This window comes from Crocodylus siamensis, chromosome 2, assembly GCF_052110815.1.
Source record: "Crocodylus siamensis isolate JL-2025a chromosome 2, ASM5211081v1, whole genome shotgun sequence".
Taxonomy (NCBI): Eukaryota; Metazoa; Chordata; order Crocodylia; family Crocodylidae; genus Crocodylus; species Crocodylus siamensis.
Window position 1 is genome coordinate 76634878 of NC_143396.1, and position 21160 is coordinate 76656037.

The following is a 21160-nucleotide window of genomic DNA, read 5'->3' on the forward strand; positions in this document are numbered from 1 at the left end:
AAAAAGTACCGTACTAAAACACTGGCTGAGAAGTCCATTTTACCATTACAAAATGCTTAAGTGTTCTTTAAATAACTATCTCTTATCTGCTGCAGGCTTGCATATTACCCAAAATCCAATTAAATTGACTGAAAGGTGTGGTAATTATATTGCACTTTAGAAGATCAGAGCAGAATCCTGAAATCAATGGACGGGTCAAATTAATTAGGGTCCTCATAATTTTCGTGGCAAAGTGAGAGACTGTAAGAACAAGGCAGCTCGAAAACCTGCTAAACACAATGTATCCTGTCATCAAATTATGCTCTCTTGCATATCCATATAACTTTGGCAGCTTCAGTTCCTAGTTTTTCTACTCTCCTTTTCTCCTATCTTTCCAATCGTAGTTCAGACAAGAAAAGTTATTCCCTGTTTTTTTCTTGTGAATTATTATCTTTTACTCTCCAATGAGGCTCTCCCTCTCTGGACCCTGTATAGATTATTTGTTCCCTGCTGGTAAAGGAGCTGTTCATTTATTTTTTTGTCTGGGTTGGAAGTTGCTGAAAGGAGTAGTTCTTGAAGCCCATCCTCTAGCCCCTGGCTGGAGGAGAAAAACTGTCAGTCAGCAGCAGAAGTCAGGGCAGACAAAGGGGTGTTTGTACAGCACCTTCTTCAGCCCTCCCTCTCTTCATCTCCTCCAGCTCCAGATCTCAGTTTGTACATTTAAGGGGACACAGTTGCCAAGAGAGAAAGGGAGAAAGCAGCAAAAGAGAAAGGTACGTCTTGCTCCTGAAATTATCCTTTTATGTTTTTTCGCTTTATGCACAGATAAAGGTGAATGTAAAGAAAAGCAAAGGCAAAAGGCAATTTGGCAAGGTACAGGTTCAATCAAAAGATGCTTTACAGGATAGATGTAGGGAGACAGTCCAACTTATAAATAAAAAAAAGATGTTTAAAATATTTTACTCTCTCTTAGAAAGTTGGGTATTACACTCATTAACTCAACCACACTGCTTTCCTGTACTTAATGCTATCGCGAAAGCTTGTTAATAAGGAGTGAGACGCGTCCTTAATGAAAAGAAAAACTAAATGGGTTTTAAATGAGAACCCGATTCCTGGAAAGAATCATGGTATTGATAAATTTTATAAAGAAGCAATTGACTGAAATTATCCTCTGTGGAGAAACTGCTGTCCTCATCAGTTTACAGTGCACAAACTGTTCAAGCAAGATACATTGGCATTACTTTAAGATTCTTCAAACTACCTCAATTTTGTTGATTTTGCTTAATGATTTTGTATAGATGCACTTACCAGTTGTCAAACTGAATATTACATATCACTAGTACAGCCTTCTGGAAAAGTTTTGGACACAAGATGGTTTGACAGATGATTCTTAAATGAGCTGCGAGGTATTTCTATTTTGAATATTGTCCTTAACAGTTGACTTGAACTAACTGCATGTACATTAAAAAATACTTAACAAAAACTATTTGTGAACTCTGAGCTCAGATGACCACTCTGTTAATGTGTGTGGGGGGGTGGGGGGGGTATCCTGATTACTGAAGGACCACAAGAGAAAAGTACCAGTTACAATAAAATAGTATACACTTCACACTGATGCTCCTTACTGACATCTGCTTACTTCAAACTTGCATGGCTATCTTCAAGAAACAGAGCTGTTTGTCTTGGCCCCCAAAGCAGAAGCTTTTTAAAATCACACTGTGGAGTTACCTGTTCCAACGAATATATGGTGTCAAGTTGCCTAGGAAAGCAAACCTTTGGAAATCCAGCATTAACTCAAATATAGTAATGATTCCTAGCTCAGTAGGTCATCTTCCCATCAGACTGACTATCACCACACAGGTAATTCAAGCAGGTTTTGCAATACTGAATTTCCTGCCCATCTTATCTTGCTCTGAATTTTAGCAGTGTTAAATGACATCCACAAATATTCATCACAAGGGCCTATTTTCAGGTGTTGGTATTCCTGATGGAACAAAAAAGGGAATGCTCTTGACAAAGTGAACCTGTTAGAGCTTAATATGATTAAAAGACACCAAAGTTGATAAGGCAAAAGTGTACACATCACAAAAAGAAACTGGGAACTTTTCAAGTCATCTTTATGACATCTGTTCAGGCTTAACTGGCTTGATAAATATCAAAACAATTTTAACTGCACAGGGTGATGGGCAAGATCTAATGTCTGCATTTTGTAGTACACATGCTTAGTAGCAGTTTATCAAAACACCTACCTGTCCAGCAGCTCTTTATCAGCTGTGCAACTTTCCACCTTGTTAGCTATTTAACAGCATAGAAAGAGAATTTGCAGCAAGCGTGAAACAGAAGGTTTTCTGCTTTATATACTGCATAGAAGCACTGCCAAGCCTGCCACCATCTCTACCAAGTACAGTGATGCATTGACAAAACTGTAGCCTCCATCAGTTCCCATGATCCCTTCCCCTCCTAGCTGGAAACTAATAACTTTCTCCACACCGAAGGGCAAGCCAATTGGAAGAAGTATTTGATTACGCAAATTAGGATCTGCAAAAACAGAATAGTCAGAGTGCATCTTGCAATGCAATAGAAAAATGAGCAAACTTTTGAATACCAGAAAATTAAGCAGGTTGTGACATACCTAAAAGTGAATCATCATGTATAACCAGTGGCCTGCCATTCTGTCTGCAGCTGACCAAGCAATTACAACCTGAAGACGTTAAACCTGTCAATTGCCCACATCTAACCCCTCTCTAGCATATTATGTTATAAGACAGCATGGATCCTATTTTCAGGTGTTGGAAGAGTTTTTGGAAGGAGTTCCTGTGCCCCCTCCAAGTGCCACTTTGATCCTCTTCTCCTGCCTGATCTGCTGCTTTGTTGTCTGCTCTCTGCCCTCCTGTATCTGGCACATGCCATACACACTAGGGGTGTACAAAACAGGCCCTATTTGATTTGGATTTGGCTCCAATCAGGGACAGTGATTCGATTAATTGATTCAGATCACTGTCCCTGATTCAAATCTGAATCTGAAGATTCAATGCTGATTCGGAGAATCAGTGATTTGGACACAGACAGAGCTTTAAATGTTTTTTTTACATACCTTGAAGTACCAGGCGTGGCTCGTGAACGCTGTGATGATGGGGCGGATGGAGCATCCCATAGAAGAGCGCTCCCCCCACTCCTCCCCACTCTGCACACTCAGCAGCAAACCTGGAAGTGAATGGGAAGTACTTCCAGTCCACTTCTGGGTCCATTGGGAAGAGTGCGGGTGGGCCCTCCCATACCCTCCCCAGCTCAGCAATCAGCTGTGTGGGAACCTCAGGTGCCCTGCCAGACCCAGGAGCCACCAGTCACCGAGCCGGGCTGGGGGGCCTTCTGGTCCACTTCTGAGTCTGCTGAACACAATGGGGATCCCACTGCTCTCCTGTGGGATGCTCCATCCAACCCACCATTTCAGCATTCATGAGCTGCCTACTACCTTGAAGTATGTAGAAAAAACATTTAAAGCTGTGTCTATGTTCGAATCTCCGAGTCTTTCCGAATCTCTCTGAATCAATTCAAAGAGATTAAAGGGTCTTCTGATTCAATTTGGATTTGCAGATTTGGCCACCGAATCGGGCTAAAACTCCACCAAATCGAATCAGTAACCGAAGCTTTGCACAGCCGTAATACACACTGCCTTGGCCACTTGTGGTACATGTGCTGTGGATTGACAACTCTTGTTGTAAGGAATAATGACAGAACAGATGTTTTTTGTTGAAAAACATGGATAGTCTGGGCAGGTCCTTTTGCAATGAAAACATTTTTCTTTTTTGTTTTTTTTTAAACTTTGAATAGCCTACCAGCTCATTTCTGGGCACAGCTCAAGATGTACTTATCTTTGAAAGACCTCAGTTTTGGAATCCTCCTGTCCAGCAGTTTAGACAATGAAGCACTTGTGATACTAATATTTTGAATCCCGGGAACCAGCATTCCAGGACCAGCAGCAGCTTGTTTTCTGCTGCAAGTCCTTGCCTTTGAAAACCACAGTCTTCAGTATTATCACTTAAAGCTCCATGAAGTGCAGTACAAGGGCCCTATACTGGTTTGGAACTATTTTGTTAACCTGGGTAGAATGGGTCCAATCTGTTCTTCTAGCAAACTATAACTTCCTTTCTGCAGGACCCTTATCCATTGTATGCTAAATAATGAACTGTATATAATAAAACATAATGATTGTATGGCACATATCCTTCTTGAGTTCAGTTTTAAGGGGATTCAGATTTAAAAGTTTACTTTATGTGAGTAGGAGATTTGCACTGGGCTAGAATTAGGGACCAGCACACTAAATAATTTAGGTGTAAAAACTCTAATAGGGGCATTTTAAACGAAAAATAAATTAAGTAAGCTACTTATATTCAAATAAATGCATACACAGTTTCACTGAGGTCAGAAGTCATCATATTTTTGCTATTGAAGCAAAATTCAGGAAACAAGAACTTCCTTTCAGTTGTTATATGCCCTCATAAATAGGCTGCTTTCTTCAAAGCCTGTTTTAATGTAAGCAAAAGAAAACAAGCTTGAAGTGCACACAAATCTGACAACTTTGACCTGAGAATGCTAGCATTTTTTTTCTTCCTGATAATGGCTCCACTCTCCAGAAATGATGCTCTTAGACAGCTATGCCTCTAAAATTCTGGACAGTTCCTTTGCCAAAAAGGTTGTTGGACTAGAAAACCAGCAGGTGGAAAATGCTGAAGATGTAACCAATTCAGAATTCATTGCCAGAAGTGTAATGAAATCTGAAAATGTTTCCTCTTTTCAAGCTTGACTCTTCTTTGAAGAGCGACAAAGTGGCATGCTGGGAAATGTTTGATATGGAAATTACTGAAACAACAAACATGCTTAATTTACAAAAAGACTTTCCCTCCTGCCCAGCTATCAGGCCTGCCACCTAAGGCTGTGATATGAGATTAAGAACAAGCTCCCTTTGACATACATCACCTGCTCCAATAAAGATTTTAGAGGTCAAGATTTATTCCTGGCTGTCCTGGTATCATCAAGTTGGGCTACTCTATTTTGCAGTTGCACAAGAAGGAATAGATGCTAGCTCATAATCCCTTACCTATGTCATTGCTACAGTACTAACGGGATAAAAATTCAGCTGAACCTTATTTGACAGTAAGCAGATATTATTAGAAATAAACAGAGGGAACAGATCTAGTCAGCAAGGAGCTGCTTCATTATCAGTGGATCAGTTTTCAGAGTAGAGTTTCACTTTAAGACTGGGGTGCACCAATAGAAATTTTTTGGACCGATACCAATGGCTGAATATTAATGAGCCATATTGGCTGATGCCAGTCTACTTGCCGATATGCAGCCCTGCAGCTTGGAGATTAGTGTCTGGCTGGTAAGTCTGTTGGGGAGAAGGGGCTGGGCAAAGGAACATGGTGGGGGCAGATAGGGGCCCACGCAGTGAGGGGAGGAGTGGGGATGGGGCAGATGTTGTCCAGCTGGAGCAGAGTGCTGGAAAGAGCTGTGAATGACTCATGGCGGGGAGAGGGGGTGCTCCCGCCACTGTGCACACCCCTGGGGGAGGCATGGGAGGCACATGTTCCCTGCATCTATGTGCAGGGCGAGGGTGGGCTGCTGCTGTGGGCTGGGACTGGGGGTGGCACCGAGCTCTTCCCAGTGGGGTGGCGGGGACTGGGCCAGGGCTGCACTCTGGGCAGAAGCGGCAGCACTGGGATGGGAGCTACAGGAGAACTATGGTGATTCTGGAGTGGCTGTAGCCCACCGTGTAGCCCCGCCCCCCACCTCTCAGTGCTACCCCCACCTGCCCCAAGAGCAGCCCTGGCCCAGCCCCTTCCCCCCACCAGGAAAAGACCAGTGCTGCCCCAGGTTCAGCCCACCCTCGCCCCATGCACAGATACAGAAGGCACGTGCCCCCCTGTGCCTCCTCCAGGGGTGTGCACAGCAGCGATATGATATAGACCGATGTATTGATGTACCTCTACTTTCAGCTCAGAGAAATATAAGAATCTCTATATGTTCCTAGAAGTAAAAGCCTCTTTTCCCCACAATTCCTATAACTCAATAAAATCTAAGGTGAATCACAGCTCAAAATCCTAGCCTAATGTGCAACTGAATGCAAGTTAGATGGTCTTGTGCAGCTCCCTCTACAGCAGTGGTCACCAGCTAGTCGATCTTGGAGCCTCTTGGAGTTGATCTGAGGCTGGGGGGAGCTGAGTGAACCCCCACAGACTTACCTGCTAGAGGGCACACCCGCAAATATATTTTTCTCCCTCTGCCTCAATCTGCCCCCCACCCTCTTCTCTCCTCACAGATGGGCAGGGGGAGGGGGTGGCAACACATGGTAGATCTTGGGTTGCTTTTAAATGCCAAAGGTGATCTCCTACAACACTGCTCTACAGCATGTGTTCAACAGAAGCACAGGGTTAAAATCCAGTGTAACCTGTAGGCAACTGCCTGCTATACTAGTTCAGTTACTAGAAGCCATCTAGAGCTCAGAAGAAGCTAATTTATCCTGCTTCTCAGCCCACACTGAATTCCATGCTGCTTCAGCTATACTAGTGGTAGGGGCCTGGTCCATGGGCTAGATGAATGGTGCCTATGAGCTGGTTGACTTGCACTGCATGTCCCAGACTAGCCAGGCCACGTACTGCTTGCAGCGCATGTCCGTGGAGGAAAGCATCAGGAACTAGATGATAGGGATCTGCAGGCTGAATCTAATGCTGGGCCGTATGTTTGATACCCTAAGCTATACTGTTTCTGCTTATTTAAAGCTGGCTTAGGAAGTTCTGTGCAACACCAACCAGCAGAAGAAACATGTACAACATTACATTGCAAGACAGAGCAGTTTTTTTAGGTCTACAGAGAGCTTAACTTCTTTGTTTGGCCCTCCAATTTCTTTGGAAGTTGATCCTGTCCAGGCATCTTCAGTCGGGATAAGCTTCCCCTTTCTGAATGCATTTAACAGGTGCTGTGACCATGTAGTTTCCACAATACTTTGGGGAGGATAAGACTTCAATTGAGTAATTCTAAGTTTTCACAAAGCCAAAATGAACAGTAAACTAGGGAAATGTATCGGAACATTTTACATCAGTTTGCTAAAAGTTAGGTTTGGCTAATACTTCAGAATAGGTGAGACATTTGTTGTTATACTAATGGGAGAATTTTGACTAGAAACAAAATAATAGTCTGAAGAAGAAAGGCCAAAGAAAACAGAACTACCAGTAAAGTAGTTAAGCCTAAATTAACAGAGGAGAAAAACAAGGCCTAGCATGCACAAATGCAATGAAGCCAACTCCACAATAGATGGCCTGTTGAGCACCAATATTTCCTACCTCCTGGTAGATAATTTTTCAGCAGCACACGGACCCACCCTGCAAAATAACTTAAAAGGGCAAGTTGAAGAACTGAATTGGGGAAACTAAGTTGTTTGTCATCCGGATACACCTAGTATAATCTCTTTTCTCTTTAGCGCTAGTGTCTGAAGGAAGCTTTCCAAAGATGAAAATGAAGATTCTGTCAGCTTTTGTCTTGCTGAGCATGCTGCTTGGTGCCAACCTGATGCCTTCCAGCCGTCTCTCTTGTTATAAGAAACTGCTAAAAGATCGCAACTGTCACAACATCCCAGATGGTGTGGCCAACCTTCGACAGATAGATGGAAGTCTTCAGGATCACTTTTGGGAAGGGAAGGGGTGTGAAATGATCTGTTACTGCAACTTTAGTGAATTACTCTGCTGCCCAAAGTAAGGTTACTTTTTCATTACTCTATATTAATATTTTACATGTTTGTGTTCTACCATAGAATGGCTACTGCCTGATAGAGAAGCTGCCATTTTAAATAAATCAGAATCTTTATGTAGCTTAGATGTTAGACCAAGACCCAGCCAATTTCTTATCACTTTTTCTTGAAAGGAGAGAAGGTTCATGTTCGATTTGCTTGCAGCACTGCAGATGGCCAGCCCTGATTTATCTCCCCACTGGCTGCAGAGTGGGAGGCTGGGGGAAGTAGCAGCAGTACAGGCACAGCTCCCAGTTGCAAGCTCCCTGCACAGGCAAAGCCCCCTGCCACTGACGTGTACTGAAAGTCCACATCAGACTGGAGCCAGGAGGGCTGGGATAAGTGCAGCAGCACAGGCAGAGTCGGAAGCTGCCCAGCCCTGGCATGGGCATAGGTGCAGATGAAGCTCTCCAGCTGTATGGGCTGAATGTGGCCTGCAGGCCATATGTTACCAATCCCCATACTACACCATAAGCATTTAATTTTTTATCACTGCTTTTCAGAAATATTGAATGTTTTTCTTATTATGTCATTTAATTTCTCAGGCAAACTCTTTTTTTCCCCAGGTAGTTTAGGATAATTGAAGCATGCAGAGCCATGGTAGCCTGCCCATATACAACAGTAACACCTGTTTGCCATGCTAACTTTGAGAACAACAGAAGACGAGTGTAAGGGTCATAAATTTACTCTCAAAAAAAAAAAAAAAGAGAGAAAAGCTTTTCAATGTGCCTTTCAGAATACTATGCCAGGCTACCTAAGAATGCATTTCAGACTCAAAAGATCTCTAACATAATATTGACTATAACAGCACTTACTTCCTTTTAAACAAGAGAAATGCTCATAAATAGCAACTTTCCACATTTTCCCAGAACCACTTCAGGTACCCTACCCAAGACACCTGCTAACTTACTAAGTACGGGTTTCCCTCACCAGCCACGGTTTTGCCATCCACAGTTTTGAGTATCCAGTTTTGCTCCCTCAGCCCTGTTGGAGGGGTCTCCCAGGTGCCAGGGCTATGGACCCAGGCCTGCAGCCCCAGAGGCCTGCTGTGGTCTCAGGCAAGGCACCTCCCTGCCACCATGTGCACCCCTGGGAGCAGGGCCCCCCGCCCAGATCTGTACACTGCTCAGACGCAGGTTGCAGGCACAGGTTCCCACCCTGCTTCGCTCTTTTGGGGCCTCCATCACCTGGTGGGCACGACCTGGTGCAGCTGGGGACAGTGGGGCCACATGGAGATCTCACTGCTGGTTGTCCCCCTGCTGGCCTGACAGTGCACCTCCTACACCTATGGGGCACAGCCCCGCACCACTGCCCTCACCGCAGCTCCACATGCAGGACGTGAATCACCAAGGCAGTGTGAGGTGAGCAGTGGTGGGTGAGATCCCCATGCAGCTCCTCTGCTCCCCAATGCACCAGGTTGCAGCCCTCCCCCTTCCCCAGACGGACCACCTGTGGCCCCGTCCTGCCCCCTGCTGGGGCCCTGCAGCCACTCATTGTGGCCCCAAGCACTACCCAGCTGGGCAGTAGCCCCAGCCCTGCCCAGCTCCCCACCTACAAGAGCCTCAATCCCCTTCTCCCCATCAACTTACCTGCTGGAGCTGCTCTGCAGGCTGCCAGGGGTCACACGCATATACTGTACATGCATGTGGTGCCCCCATCTCACCGCCTTCCTTCTACTCCCTCCAAACTCCCTGCAGGCTGGAACTTGTATTCAAGTCCCTAACCCCACTTTTCCCCATAAGCCTTTTGTCTTACCAACCACAGTTTTGCCACCCACGGGAACTTTCAGGAACCTAACCCCTGTGGTTGGCAAGGGAAACCTGTATTCAAAATCTGAGGCCCTTGATGCACATTACTTTTAATATGCAATTAACAGGTTAGCTGTGCCTTAAACAGTAACCAGGACAAATGTTCTAGTCATTTTGAGGTGTGACAATGCAGTATGCAAGCCACAAACTAATTCCATTTATTAAAAAGGGGAGGTATGTGACCAGGCACTTAGTATGCATGTCACTAAGATGGAATAAGTTGCTTGAGGAGCAGTCTGCAGATGTGGCAGGGGCCAATTAGTGTCACTTCACCAGAAGAGGGCCAGGCTTGGGGCATGTAAGACCAGGGTTTGAACTGGTTGGGCACTCCAGACCCGAGCCACAGGGAAAGGAGCTCCTGGGCAGTGGGGCTGCAGCAGGATGGCAGAATTAACACCCGAGATGGGGGTGAGCAACCCTGCTGGTTTGTGGAAGGGACTAAGGGAAGATATGGAGGTCCCAGGTGGTCCAGAAGGGAGAGGGGCCAGGGAACCCCGAGGTCTGTAGCCCAGGAGAGGTGAGTGTCAACAGGGCCAGGGAGCCCAAAGGTCACACTGGCTCAGGAGTGGGGCCAGGACCCAGAGGCAAAGGAGGACTACAACTAGAGACTGGTAGGGAAAGAGGAGCCCAGGAATCTCACTTGGCCTAGGAGCAGAGCCAGGGCCCAGAGAGAGAGAGAGAGAGGGGGCAAAGGCCAGGGGTCACAGCCAGAGCAAGGAGGGCTAAGGATCCCATACCCCATAGTTCAGGAGGGGTTCAGCAGGAATAAGCAACATCTGTGAGGCATCAGTATGGTGTAAAGGGCAGAGCCATGCAATCAGACCTTAAGGCAGAGACCCCTGAGCTCAGCAGCATGAGATCAAAGCTTGGGAAGCCCAGGGGCACCCTCCCTTTATCTAAAATATAAATACATCAAGGCATAGCAGGTGAGCGATGGGGTGATTGCCCAAAGAGAGAGAAGTTGACAAGGACCGAGGGGGCTCCAGGGGCAACCTGGCCACTCCTGGAGCGGAACCAAATTACACTCTGTAGAAAGTGAAGTTATGACGCCAAGGGTAAAATCCCAACCTTTTTGAAGTTAGTGGGAGTTTTTCCATTACGCTAGTTTCTACACAAATTTCACTACATACATTTCTCCCAATTCCTTTTACCAAAGCTAGCTGCAGCAGAGAAATTGTAAATGGATTTATTTTTATAGGTTCTAATAACTTTACAATTTTAAATATCTGCTATTTTCTTTCAGGGGTATTTTCTTTGGACCAAAAATTTCTTTCGTGGTTCCTTGCAACAGTGAGTGATGAAAGTCATGTGAACCACTGATGACGATATATGGACTTAACGGAAGAATAACACTGCATGAAAAAATTCTATTCCATTAAACAGCCCTAGTGTGCCGAGCCTTACTGTACAAAATAGAATAAGCTTCCTATTCAAAGACAAATGGAACCTTGAAGTTTTAATACTAAAAGCTCTCCTTTCTAACTTGGTAGCAACATTGATTTTTCAATGAAAGAACAAGAAGGGGTGCACTAGAAACTTTCATTCACTATTGTTCTGATATGTAAGATCACCATTCTTTAAAAATCTCCTGCTGTTGTTCTATATCTTAGCAAGAAAGATTTTTACCAGATTGCCATTTCCTGTAACCTGGAGCTTCATTTTCTAATACTAGATGACAGTTTCAGTGGCATCACAACTGAGCTCTAAATTCACAAGGAATTATCCGTAATTGGGGTCCCTAGCATTATTATTAAGATTTTAAAAACTCATGTTTGCACTATACAGCTGCTATAAACTTAGCAATTTAAAGGCGATGTATTGTGCAGGGCTTGATCAAGTCTGCTATAGGATATGGAAATAGACTCCAATAGGACTTGAATTGAAACCTATTTGAACTATGGTACATCTCAGTAGCGAAGATACAGAACTAGCATTTTGTTTGAACAGCTCTTTAGGAAGACAGAGATACAATTAGAACTCATGAAAGGAAGTTTCATTCTTTTCTTTGTTTTGTTTTTAAAAAGAGAAAGCTGATTTAATTTTAACAAAGTGCCTCTCAGCAAGTTGATCCTCTCTTCCTCCATGCTAAGCTCTTAGTGATGCCAGTGGCTGATGCAAACAAAGAGAAGAGTTTCTAAATAGCTCATTTAATGCAAGTTATTGAAGTGAGAGCCTCACTTCAGCTATCAGAAATACTTTTCCATTAACAAAAATAAAGTACTCTCCTGAAGCTATCGAGTTAGACAGATGAGATGAAAAAAAGAAGCCTAGTGCAGAATATCTTTATATAGCTATTTCATGTTGCTATCTTTTTCAAATACACTTTCTGTAGTATAGTGTGCAATAATCATGGTATAAGTTATAAGCATTAGTAAGTGCTACTACCAAATAGATAAACGATACAAACTCTTCATGTAAGAGTGAAGTATATGTATGAGTACATTATAAAAAACACAAAAAACAAACAAAAAAAAGTGTTTGCAAGTCTTACTATCTTACTACTACTAACATTATTAAAAAACTACATTCTCTGCCAGTGGTGAAGCAGTACTGACTGGCAAAAAGAAATGGTTTGCTGAAGTATATGGAAGTGATAACATACTTATTTAGTAAACCAACTTTCTAAGTTGTTTGCATATTTTCAAAATTACTTAAAGCCACGCTGTCTTGCACCTAGTAATCTCACAACATAGTTTTTCTTTGTTCATTTTCTTCCCCATTGCCAGATCAAATTGACATGTAAAAGCAGACTATCAAATCAACTCTAGGCCAAGTCCAGGGATAAATATGCTTAAAGAGAGTTTTAGCAGGTGCAAAAAGCCCTGCTAGGAAGTCAAAGACTTAGAACTTTGGAGGCTTTCTTGCCATCAAATGAGTTTTCTTTCCAATAATCATGGCATACTGCTTAGTCTTCCACTTATGTTGCAAGAACAAGGCCTTACTTGCCCCTGTTGCTTGTAGCTGTCCAAAGCACTAGTAGCAGAACAGCAGACCTGACAATTAGTTAACTGGACTATTCTTGAAAATTTTGTTGCTTCTTTCTTCTGCTGCCAGTTGGGTAAAACTATCCGGTTTGCAGATTCTCAAAGCCATCACCACATTACACATGCAGCCAGTTAAAATGGCCGGTGCTGGCCTTAAATGCTAAAGAAATTTAGGATTTCTCTCCCCATCAGCCAAAGAAAATTCTGCTTACCAGAGTCAAGTACACAAAAGGATTTTAAGTCCTAACAAAACAGTTAAGATATCATGGGTTAGATGCACCTTTTAGGATTCTTTCTTCTTACCAGACTGTCCAACTTGCTCTGTAAAGAGAGACCAGTTTTCTCTCAGTTGGACTGTGCATGTCAAGGGTCATAGTTGAATACTATGCAATCTGCTTGCAATCTTTAAGCACTTTGTATTACAATAAATGCATGCAAACTTATTTAGTGAAGAGATGCTTGAAATGTACAAACACTGACTTCAGCTAAATAGTACTATTCAGCTGGAACTGAAGCCAGCACTTCAGAACTTTAATGTGGAAATAGATGGGACACTGAAAAAGTAAAGAAATTCCATTATTTAATAACTGCAGTGAAAGATATTGTTTTGCACTTAGTGATGATGACTAAGTTGTGAACTAAGCATAACAGGTGAAGGGGAGGCAGGGGAGGAGGAAGAGCAAAACAGAACCTTAAATCAAACATCTAATTAACCTGATGCTGAGCAGGAAGAACAAATTTTCTGATTCCAGCAAGAGCTTGCTAAAACTACCATGTGTAGTACCAAGAAAATATATATGTTTGAAAAACAAAAATGGTATTTTTTCTTGAAGAGAAAAAGTGGCTCAAAATTGGTTAGGAAGTGATATCCAATATGTCTATCAAGCAAATCTAGGGGGACACAGATATATCTTGAGATAGATACTAGTACAACTGTACCTCTTTGCTCTTCCCTCATACACAAAGGAGTCAGTAGATATCACAGAGGGAAAAACACATCAGCTAGATCCTAATGTTTTAGTCTTAAGTGGAACTACAGAATGTTTAATATCACTGGTAACAAATGTTGTAGACCAGGGGTGTCCAACCGGTGGCATGAGTGTTACAAGTGGCATGGGAAGACAAGCAGATCTGCCAGGGAGCAGGGGGCATAGCAGAAGATTCAACAGGGAACACAGGGTCGGGGGCACAAAGCAGAGTAGCAGATTGAACAGGGGAAGAGGATTGGAGTACCTCTTGTGGCGGATGCGGGGCTAACTTGTGGCATGCATGCCAAAAGGGTTGGTCCCTGCTTTAGGCAACTAAAGAAAAAATATATAGTGTACAGATTTGTAGTGGTGTACCTGAAGATGTGTTACCTTCTTGTGTTTATAGTTTTAGTTATTGCAGGCTTCAATGGAACAACAAATGAAATAAATTAACATACTACGAACCGCACAGCAAAAACTCAATTCTCCATTCTTCAATGTAAGTTCTACAACACGGCATATTTTTATATTATAGATAGACAGAGATAAATGGAGTAGCAGCATTCAGAACCTCTTTTCAAAGGAGAACAGAAGTTCTATACTCGGAACTGTGGGTATTATAACACTGAATAACCAAGAGTCCTAACAATCGCCTCTCTTCTATACTGGCAGGAAGACCTTAAATATTGGCAATTCCCAACAGGTAAGATAATGAAGAGATAAATCTAAAAAAACCCAGTATGTCAGTTTTAGTAGGCTAGGAGTTATTCACACAGTTATGCTTATGATTAACTACAAGTAGAACTTTTTCACGCTGTTCAGCGCAATTCTATTATGGCCTTTTATCTTAAAACACTGTTTTCTGAATGCTGCAGCAATATTGCACTGTGATACTTTCTAAACATATTTCAAACATTTAGTATAGTTCTATAACTGAAGAACACAATGAACATTTAATAGTAATAAATATATATCGACTAATCTCAAACTATGCAGACACAGCCATTCACTAAATAAATTCCAAACACACCCACTTCAGCAACAATATCAATAATATTTATTTAAAATATTTTTGCCAAGGAAATTGCATTTTAGAGGAGGCTGTTTTCAAATGAGTCAGCAAGACCATGAAAAATAAAAGTCAGAGACAATTCTCTGAAAAAAATTTACAAAGAAGGCTTCTGTATGTCAAAAACAGTCTTTTGATTTGTAACTTGAGTCTTAGTCCCAATTTTTTCTATCCTAGTGAACACTACTATCCATCTTTAGATCTGGTTTGTTCTTGTCATTCTTCACTGAGTAGATGAAATATGTTAAGGTGTCCTTTTCATTCACTGGAATAGTCCTAAAATGGCAACCAATTATCTACAAAGAGAAAGTTCAAGGAAGTTAAATAGCCATTTGATCATATAAGTCAATACACTCACAATTGTCGCATGCAGAAACTAAGGTTAAAAATTAACTAACAGAGTTGACATATTCCTTTAAATGAAAAGAAAGAAAAAAAAGAAAAAAAGCTTTCATCAGGCAGGTGAAAAATAGAACTGGTAAAGACATATGACTCAGGCTGCTGGACAGAGGCAAAATAAGTAGGCTGTGAATCACTGCATTATTGAGAAGTATATTCTAGTAGGGCAGTCAGGGTCTGATCCAGCAAAAGCCACCGTTTCCTGAGCTACAAGAAAAGAATGCCCTAATGTGAAGGGAAAAAAGGAAATAAGAAAAAGGGGGGGGAAGACACACACAACAGGGAAGGAAGAGGGATAAAAATCCACAAAACGTGTGAACAGGTTCAGTGCTAAAGCACAGAACAGAAAAAAGGACATAGTAAGACCCTTGATCAGAACTGTGTTAGTAAAAATGGAGCCCCAAAAAGGTGATTGGGTAGAAGAGGTCCTTCTAGTTCTTCCTTTATGCAATGGAACTGTTACAATGGTGGAATTTCAACATCTGTTACAACCTTTGACAAGAGATACCATTTAATTTTTTAGTTTTTTTTTTCCAAAAAAGGCTCTCCAGTCACTTCAGAGTATTGAGAATTTTACTTCAGGCTGCCAGTTTCAAGAAACAAAAGTAATCTCAGGTACTTTCCCTGTTTCTAGTTGCTAATTTCTTGGTTTTGCAATTTTACTCTTTCCCCTGATGGTGTGTAAAATACCCACATAGACACAGGAAGTTTACAAAAGGTTCCAAATGAGTGAGAAAATAAGATTATTTTTGTAATCAAGTGAACAAATTAAGATATAGTTACATGTAAAAGCAGGAAATTCTAATCTTTCATGTCTAAAAATGTTAAATTTCAGTTTGCTTTAAGATGAAAGCCAGAGTTGGCTAGTAAAGGGGTTATTCTGTATTACAGCACCTGAGGACTCAATGAACATGTTCTTTAAGACCAGACTTAATCCCCAAGAACCTAACTTATTTTAATTTGTAAAAACAAGTCACTTGTGCCTTCGTTCCAGTTTTAGTTGCACCAATTTAAATGAGCAACCTACTCTCTTTTTAAGTCACAGGTGAACAGGAAAGTACATTGTTTAAACTCACACTTAGCTGCAAAAACATTGAAAGTACTCTATAATTTTACAGTGGTCTTGAAACTTGTACTTAGGAGATCTACAAAATGCCTGCACATAAATATTATAATACGGCACTGAAGTAGCCTAAGAACTAAACATGCATCTAAGTTTTTAAATAGGGAAGCAGAAGTTGTCAAAAGAGGTATTTAAATGAACATTCTAGGACTGCATGCCAGGAGTGCAAAACTGAACACATTAAAAAAAACAAGTCAAGTGAACAAAGCTGAAAAGCAAAAAGTGTTTTGCAATATTTTAAACATGAAATATTTAGAATATTGATCTTTTACCAAGTTGGACTTGTTATTCTCACAGAAATTTCTCTGTTTTATTTTGTAAGCTTGTATTCTAGGCTTGTAAGTGGAAACATGAAATAGCATATGCGAGTTTCACATTACATTACCATGATCCCTTCATTAAAAACACAGTAAAACTTTAGGGCAGAATAAGTGAACCTCATTCCACTGTCATTCCCATTGAAATCTATCGGCTTTATAGCACAAGTGAGGCCAAGTATTCAGAAACATATAGGATGCTTCTCAACACTAGAGTTCCAATTCTGCACCTGATTCCAGGTTTCTTTTAAAAGTACCTAGTTCTAAAAATCAATTCCTCTAAACTGAACTTTTACTTATGATTTATTTTGATAACCCCAGCTCTGTTGGCTATGGGGCTGGGGACAGAAAAACCAGGTCAGCAGGAAACTAAGTGAATACTTTATTTTTGTTCTCCAAAAAAAAAAAAAAAATCTAGTCCACTTGTTATCTTTATGTTAGAGAAAAAGCTTTTGGAACAGGATCTAATCCAATTATAATTCAGTAGTTGACTGAGCATGGTATCTATAGACATTGTTATGTTAATCTGTATGGATATTCTCTACAAAAGGTAAGGATCTATTACTTGTCCTATGGTTCACCTTTTCCAGAGATTCACATATTATAGCAAGTTACATTGCCTGCTACAGAACAGATGTTCATACTTACTTCAACAAGCTGTGCTTTGTTGAGTCCTGGTCTAGTCTGTAACTTGAAGTGTCTTTTGTACCTTCGAAGCGTGTTTACCTGCAACTGATATAAATCAACCTAGGGAAAAAGAAACAATGTTAAGTTCAAAGTTCATTAAACATGGCAGCTGAAATGAAGGCAAAAGACACGTAGTGTCCTTCTGTTCCAAGCAGCCTTTAGTATTCTGCCCAAAATAACATTCTGAACTGTCCTCTGAAATAGACTTGGAGGTGAAACTAGTGGATCACTGGCACAGAACTTTTTCTTCCTGGAGGCAGTAGAGATTGCACTGGGCACTCATTTCTTTTCCATCAGTGAAGTCATGAGCCTCGCTGGTGCAGTGCCCAGACTGGGGGTGGGGGTGGCAGGGAGAGAGGAATAAAAACACCCTTGGGTTTTCTACCACTGTCTAAAGTGACAATTGTAGCTTTTAGAATGTGGGTCTGAACTAAGCCTCCTTTGGAGGAGCAGATGCAGTAAGCAGTAAATTCGTCACCATTATTTTTTTTTGTCCTTCACAAGAGTCAGCAGCAGATATCAGCTGTAGCAAAAACTGCTGATCCCATAAAATGTGAAAAAGAGAACTGGCTTGTTCAGGAACTGTGGTCCTAACGGTGCCAAAATTGCAGCCCTGAGATTCAAGAGGGTAACTGCAAAGATAATTGCAGGGAGGACCACAAAAAAAAAAATAGTCTCTAGGAACCGAGATAAGATCTTAGAGGACTCCGAATACTCCAGGACCTCCGACATCTTCACCAGAGGCTTCAAAAAAGTGTTTTCCTTCCTGTCAACCCAGGATTTTAAAGCAAAGTGCTGGCAGTGAAAAGGCCTTATGGACAAATGCATTACCGGGGAACTTGAAGGAACAAGTTCTGCAGCCAAATCTTAAAAATGCTATTTGAAATATTTGATACCTTGAACAGGCAACTCACCCTCCAGCTTAGTGCACTTATCTAGGGCATTAAAAAAGGGGCACTTCATCCCATCTGAAATGGGAAACAAAAAGGTGCATATACATTTTAAATACCACTTTTGTATATGGGATGTGCCAGATCAAGGCAACCACTTCCCCAAAAACTAGAATTTAATAGTGGCATTACAGTACATACTTTTACATTTCAGATTTAACTCTACTATACTTTTATGTATGACATATATATCTAAATGTTTTTAACAGAATGGAGCAACTTCCAACTGTTCTGTAACCATCCTGGCAGGACAGGGAAAGCCAAGGGACAGTTAAAAGGTGATAAAGTATTTTATAAACTGAAAGTATAAATGCTGGGATCGTGGTGCAGTAACTGCCTGACTCCTGCTGAAAAATGGTTCTGCTATGCGGCTAAGCACATAACTCCAATACTAGGGATCTGGGGAGAAAAGTAAAATGTTTCAGAATCAAAACTGATTTATGATTTAGGTTAGGCTTTAGTTCCAGGAGAATCATTATGAATAAGGAATATTTGTTTTCTCCATTTTATGTAAGCATCTTAGAATATATCATTCTAACATACACAATGATTACAGAAGCACAACCATAAGAATTAAGTTATATTTTTGTGACTAAAGCAATCATTAAGTTAGGAGCACTCCCCCTTCTTCCAAATTAAATGAAAAGGAAAAAAAAAACACTATTAGGAATGTTCATACATACCAACAGCATGACAATTAAGAATCAGTTTTACATGGTAACCACATAAATAACTAGGCAGGTACCTCTGGAGTGTCAATGTCTTGCACTGGCGAGTCACCATCATCATCACTGCCTTTTCTCTTTCTTCTGTTTCTCACACTCTGAATTAAGTTTTTGTGAAAGTCGCAGATATAAAGATGCCTTGCCTAAAATAAAACGAGAAAAAGCCATGTTTTCCACGTTTATTTTGCCAGGGTTTGGACACGTGTGGTCACACTCCGCAGCGGCAAAGCCATCACCAGGTCTCGTGGCCTGAACTCGGGGCGGAGAACTGCCGGTCCCGGCCAGAGACCCCCGCGCTGCAGCAACGGGCCCACTCCAAGGAGCAGCCGAGCCCGGCCCCCTCCCGCCGCCAGCAGGAAAATGACTTCTCCATCGTCATCTTTTTAAAAGCCGCCGGTGTCTCCCCCTGGTCCCCGCCGCCCTACTCGAGCCCCTGCCGCCGAGGCGGGCACTCTCCGCCGGGCCCGGGGGTTTAACAAGCCGCGCTCAGGCCCGCAGCGGCGCGGATCGGCGGCAGTTTCACTTTCAGCGACTCCGGGACCGCAGCCGCCCCCTCCTCCCCCCCCGGGCTCTTCCAGCGCGAAGTTTCCGCAGCTGAAACCGCCCGGCGCCCCCCGCAGCAGCAGCAGCCGCCACAGCCACAGCAGCAGCCCCCTTTGTGCCGCTCGGGAGGGGGATCCCCGCCGCGGGGCTTTGTCTGGGGCCGGCGCGGCTCTACCCCATGGCGGCCGGGGACAGGACAAGCAGCTCCCCTGCGGTATGCGGGTGCGCCAAGGGCAAGGACACGGCGCCCGGGCTGGGGGCAGTGGCGGTGGCCGCGCCGCAGCACCCCCCCACTACTTCCCCCCACACACCCCGGGCCCGCGGGGACTCACGCTCTTGTCCAGCTCGATTTTCACCTTCTTCTGCGAGATGCTCTTCTGGATGCGCTTGCTGAAGCTGGCGTTGCCGGCGGCGCGGCCGCAGCGCTCGCCCTCCTCGCGCAGGCAGCACAGCTGCCCGGCCCCGGGCCCCGCCGCACCCGCCGGGCCCGCAGCGGCTGCGACGGCAGCAGCAGCGGCAACTGCGGCGGCGTTAGCGCCCGCGACGGCCCCGGCCCCGGCCGCGACCCCGGGAGGCGGCGGCAGCGGCGGCGGCGGCAATGGAGGCGGTGGTGGCGGCACCTCCACGGCGGAGCCCGCGCTGGCCCCGGCGGCGGCGGCGGCGGCGGCAGCAGCAGCAGCGGCGGCGGCGGCGGCAGCGGCAACAGCAGCAGTGGCGGCGGGGTCCCCCCCACGCGGAGCCGCGTCCTCGGACGCGAAACCGTTCATGACCGCGCCGCCAGCGGCCGCGTCCTGCCCCTCAGCTCAGCCCCACAGCGTCGCGCGCGCCCCGCGCCCCTCTGTCATGTGCGGACTTTTCAGCTGTTTCCTCTGTAACAACAGCAACCCGCCCGCTGCAGCGCGCATGCGCATCCCTCCGCACCCGCCGCCTGCCGGGACCTGTAGTTGGCGCCGCTGCGCTCGCTCCGCCCGCGGGGAGGCCTGGGAAACTATTGCTCCCGGCGTACCTCACGCGTGCACCGCCGCCATTTTGCGGAGCGCGGCAAGGAGCAGGACGGGGAGGGGTGGGGTTTTTCCGGAGGTTGTGTTCTCTTCCCCTCCCCCACCCCCCGCTTGCTGCAAAGGGAAGAGAGGACGCGGGTCTCTGGTCCCGCTTCGAACGCGCATGTGCAGGGGGGCGCGCTGTTGCGCTGTTTGTCTTACAAAGACTCGGAGCGGCCGTTAGGATTTGAAATGTGGCCGTTCGGAGGCCGTGGAGGTGCGGCAGTTCCCCCCAGGGAGCGCCCGGACCCTTCCCTTCTCTTTCTCCGTTCGCTGCAGCTGCTGCTACGCTGCCCTAACGGCCTCCCCGGGTTGGCAGGCCGGGCCTAGGGAAAAGGCGGGGGCGCTGAGCCAGTCTGACTGGGCACCGGCGAGCTGCTCTCTGCTCGGGAAGCTGGCAGCTTGGCGCTCCGCGACGGCCTTTCGCATTGGGTCTTTTTTCAGCGTTCCCCTGGCAGAGGACGGCGTCCGTGTTGGAGTAACTGGCCTTGCTGTCGCCGCCCCCCTGCGGGGAGCTTCTGCCCAAGACAGTCCCCTCCCTATACTTGTATACACATATACTCGCATACACACCTATGAATACACACACACATAGATATGTGCATGCATACGCATAGATTTCATAGACGTTAGGGCTGGAAGGGACCTTGGAAGATCTAGCCCCCTGCCCAAGGAGCAGGAAGTCAGCTAGGGTCAAAATATCCGAGCAACATAGGCATCCAAATGTTTCTTTAAAAAGTCCAGAGTAGGTGCTTGCACCACCTCTGGAGGCAGTCTACTCCAGG

At 44.3% G+C, this 21160-nt stretch overlaps 2 protein-coding genes across 3 annotated transcripts; one reads left to right on the plus strand and one right to left on the minus strand.

The window, feature by feature from the left end:
* Positions 1–610: 610 nt before the first annotated feature.
* Positions 611–11052, plus strand: SCRG1 (stimulator of chondrogenesis 1). Its single transcript, XM_090036182.1, has 3 exons — positions 611–752; positions 7457–7727; positions 10814–11052. The coding sequence occupies exons 2-3, from the start codon at positions 7486–7488 to the stop codon at positions 10866–10868; spliced, it is 297 nt and encodes a 98-aa protein (XP_089892308.1). The 5' UTR covers positions 611–752; positions 7457–7485; the 3' UTR covers positions 10869–11052.
* Positions 11053–14556: 3504 nt separating this feature from the next.
* On the minus strand, positions 14557–20389 carry SAP30 (Sin3A associated protein 30). 2 transcript variants are annotated; one of them, XM_090036181.1, is made up of 4 exons: positions 19692–20389; positions 18813–18935; positions 17079–17177; positions 14557–14887 (listed from the first exon to the last, which is right to left on the minus strand). In XM_090036181.1, the coding sequence occupies exons 1-4, from the start codon at positions 20100–20102 to the stop codon at positions 14765–14767; spliced, it is 756 nt and encodes a 251-aa protein (XP_089892307.1). In that variant the 5' UTR covers positions 20103–20389; the 3' UTR covers positions 14557–14764. The 2 variants fall into 2 exon arrangements, with proteins under 2 accessions (XP_089892307.1, XP_089892306.1); XM_090036180.1 differs by having other exon boundaries at positions 19668–20371.
* Between the last annotated feature and the right edge of the window lie 771 nt (positions 20390–21160).

What these genes read in the sequence shown, in the direction of transcription:
- SCRG1 (XM_090036182.1), top strand. Translation starts at nt 7,486, where the DNA reads ATGAAAATGAAGATTCTGTCAGCTTTTGTCTTGCTGAGCATGCTGCTT. An exon ending in GAATTACTCTGCTGCCCAAA is followed by an intron (nt 7,728 to 10,813) that starts GTAAGGTTACTT and finishes ATTTTCTTTCAG; the next exon opens with GGGTATTTTCTTTGGACCAA.
- SAP30 (XM_090036180.1), bottom strand. Translation starts at nt 20,102, where the DNA reads ATGAACGGTTTCGCGTCCGAGGACGCGGCTCCGCGTGGGGGGGACCCC. An exon ending in AAGACATTGACACTCCAGAG is followed by an intron (nt 17,178 to 18,812) that starts GTACCTGCCTAG and finishes CTTTTTCCCTAG; the next exon opens with GTTGATTTATATCAGTTGCA. An exon ending in ACAAAGCACAGCTTGTTGAA is followed by an intron (nt 14,888 to 17,078) that starts GTAAGTATGAAC and finishes TTCTCTTTGTAG; the next exon opens with ATAATTGGTTGCCATTTTAG.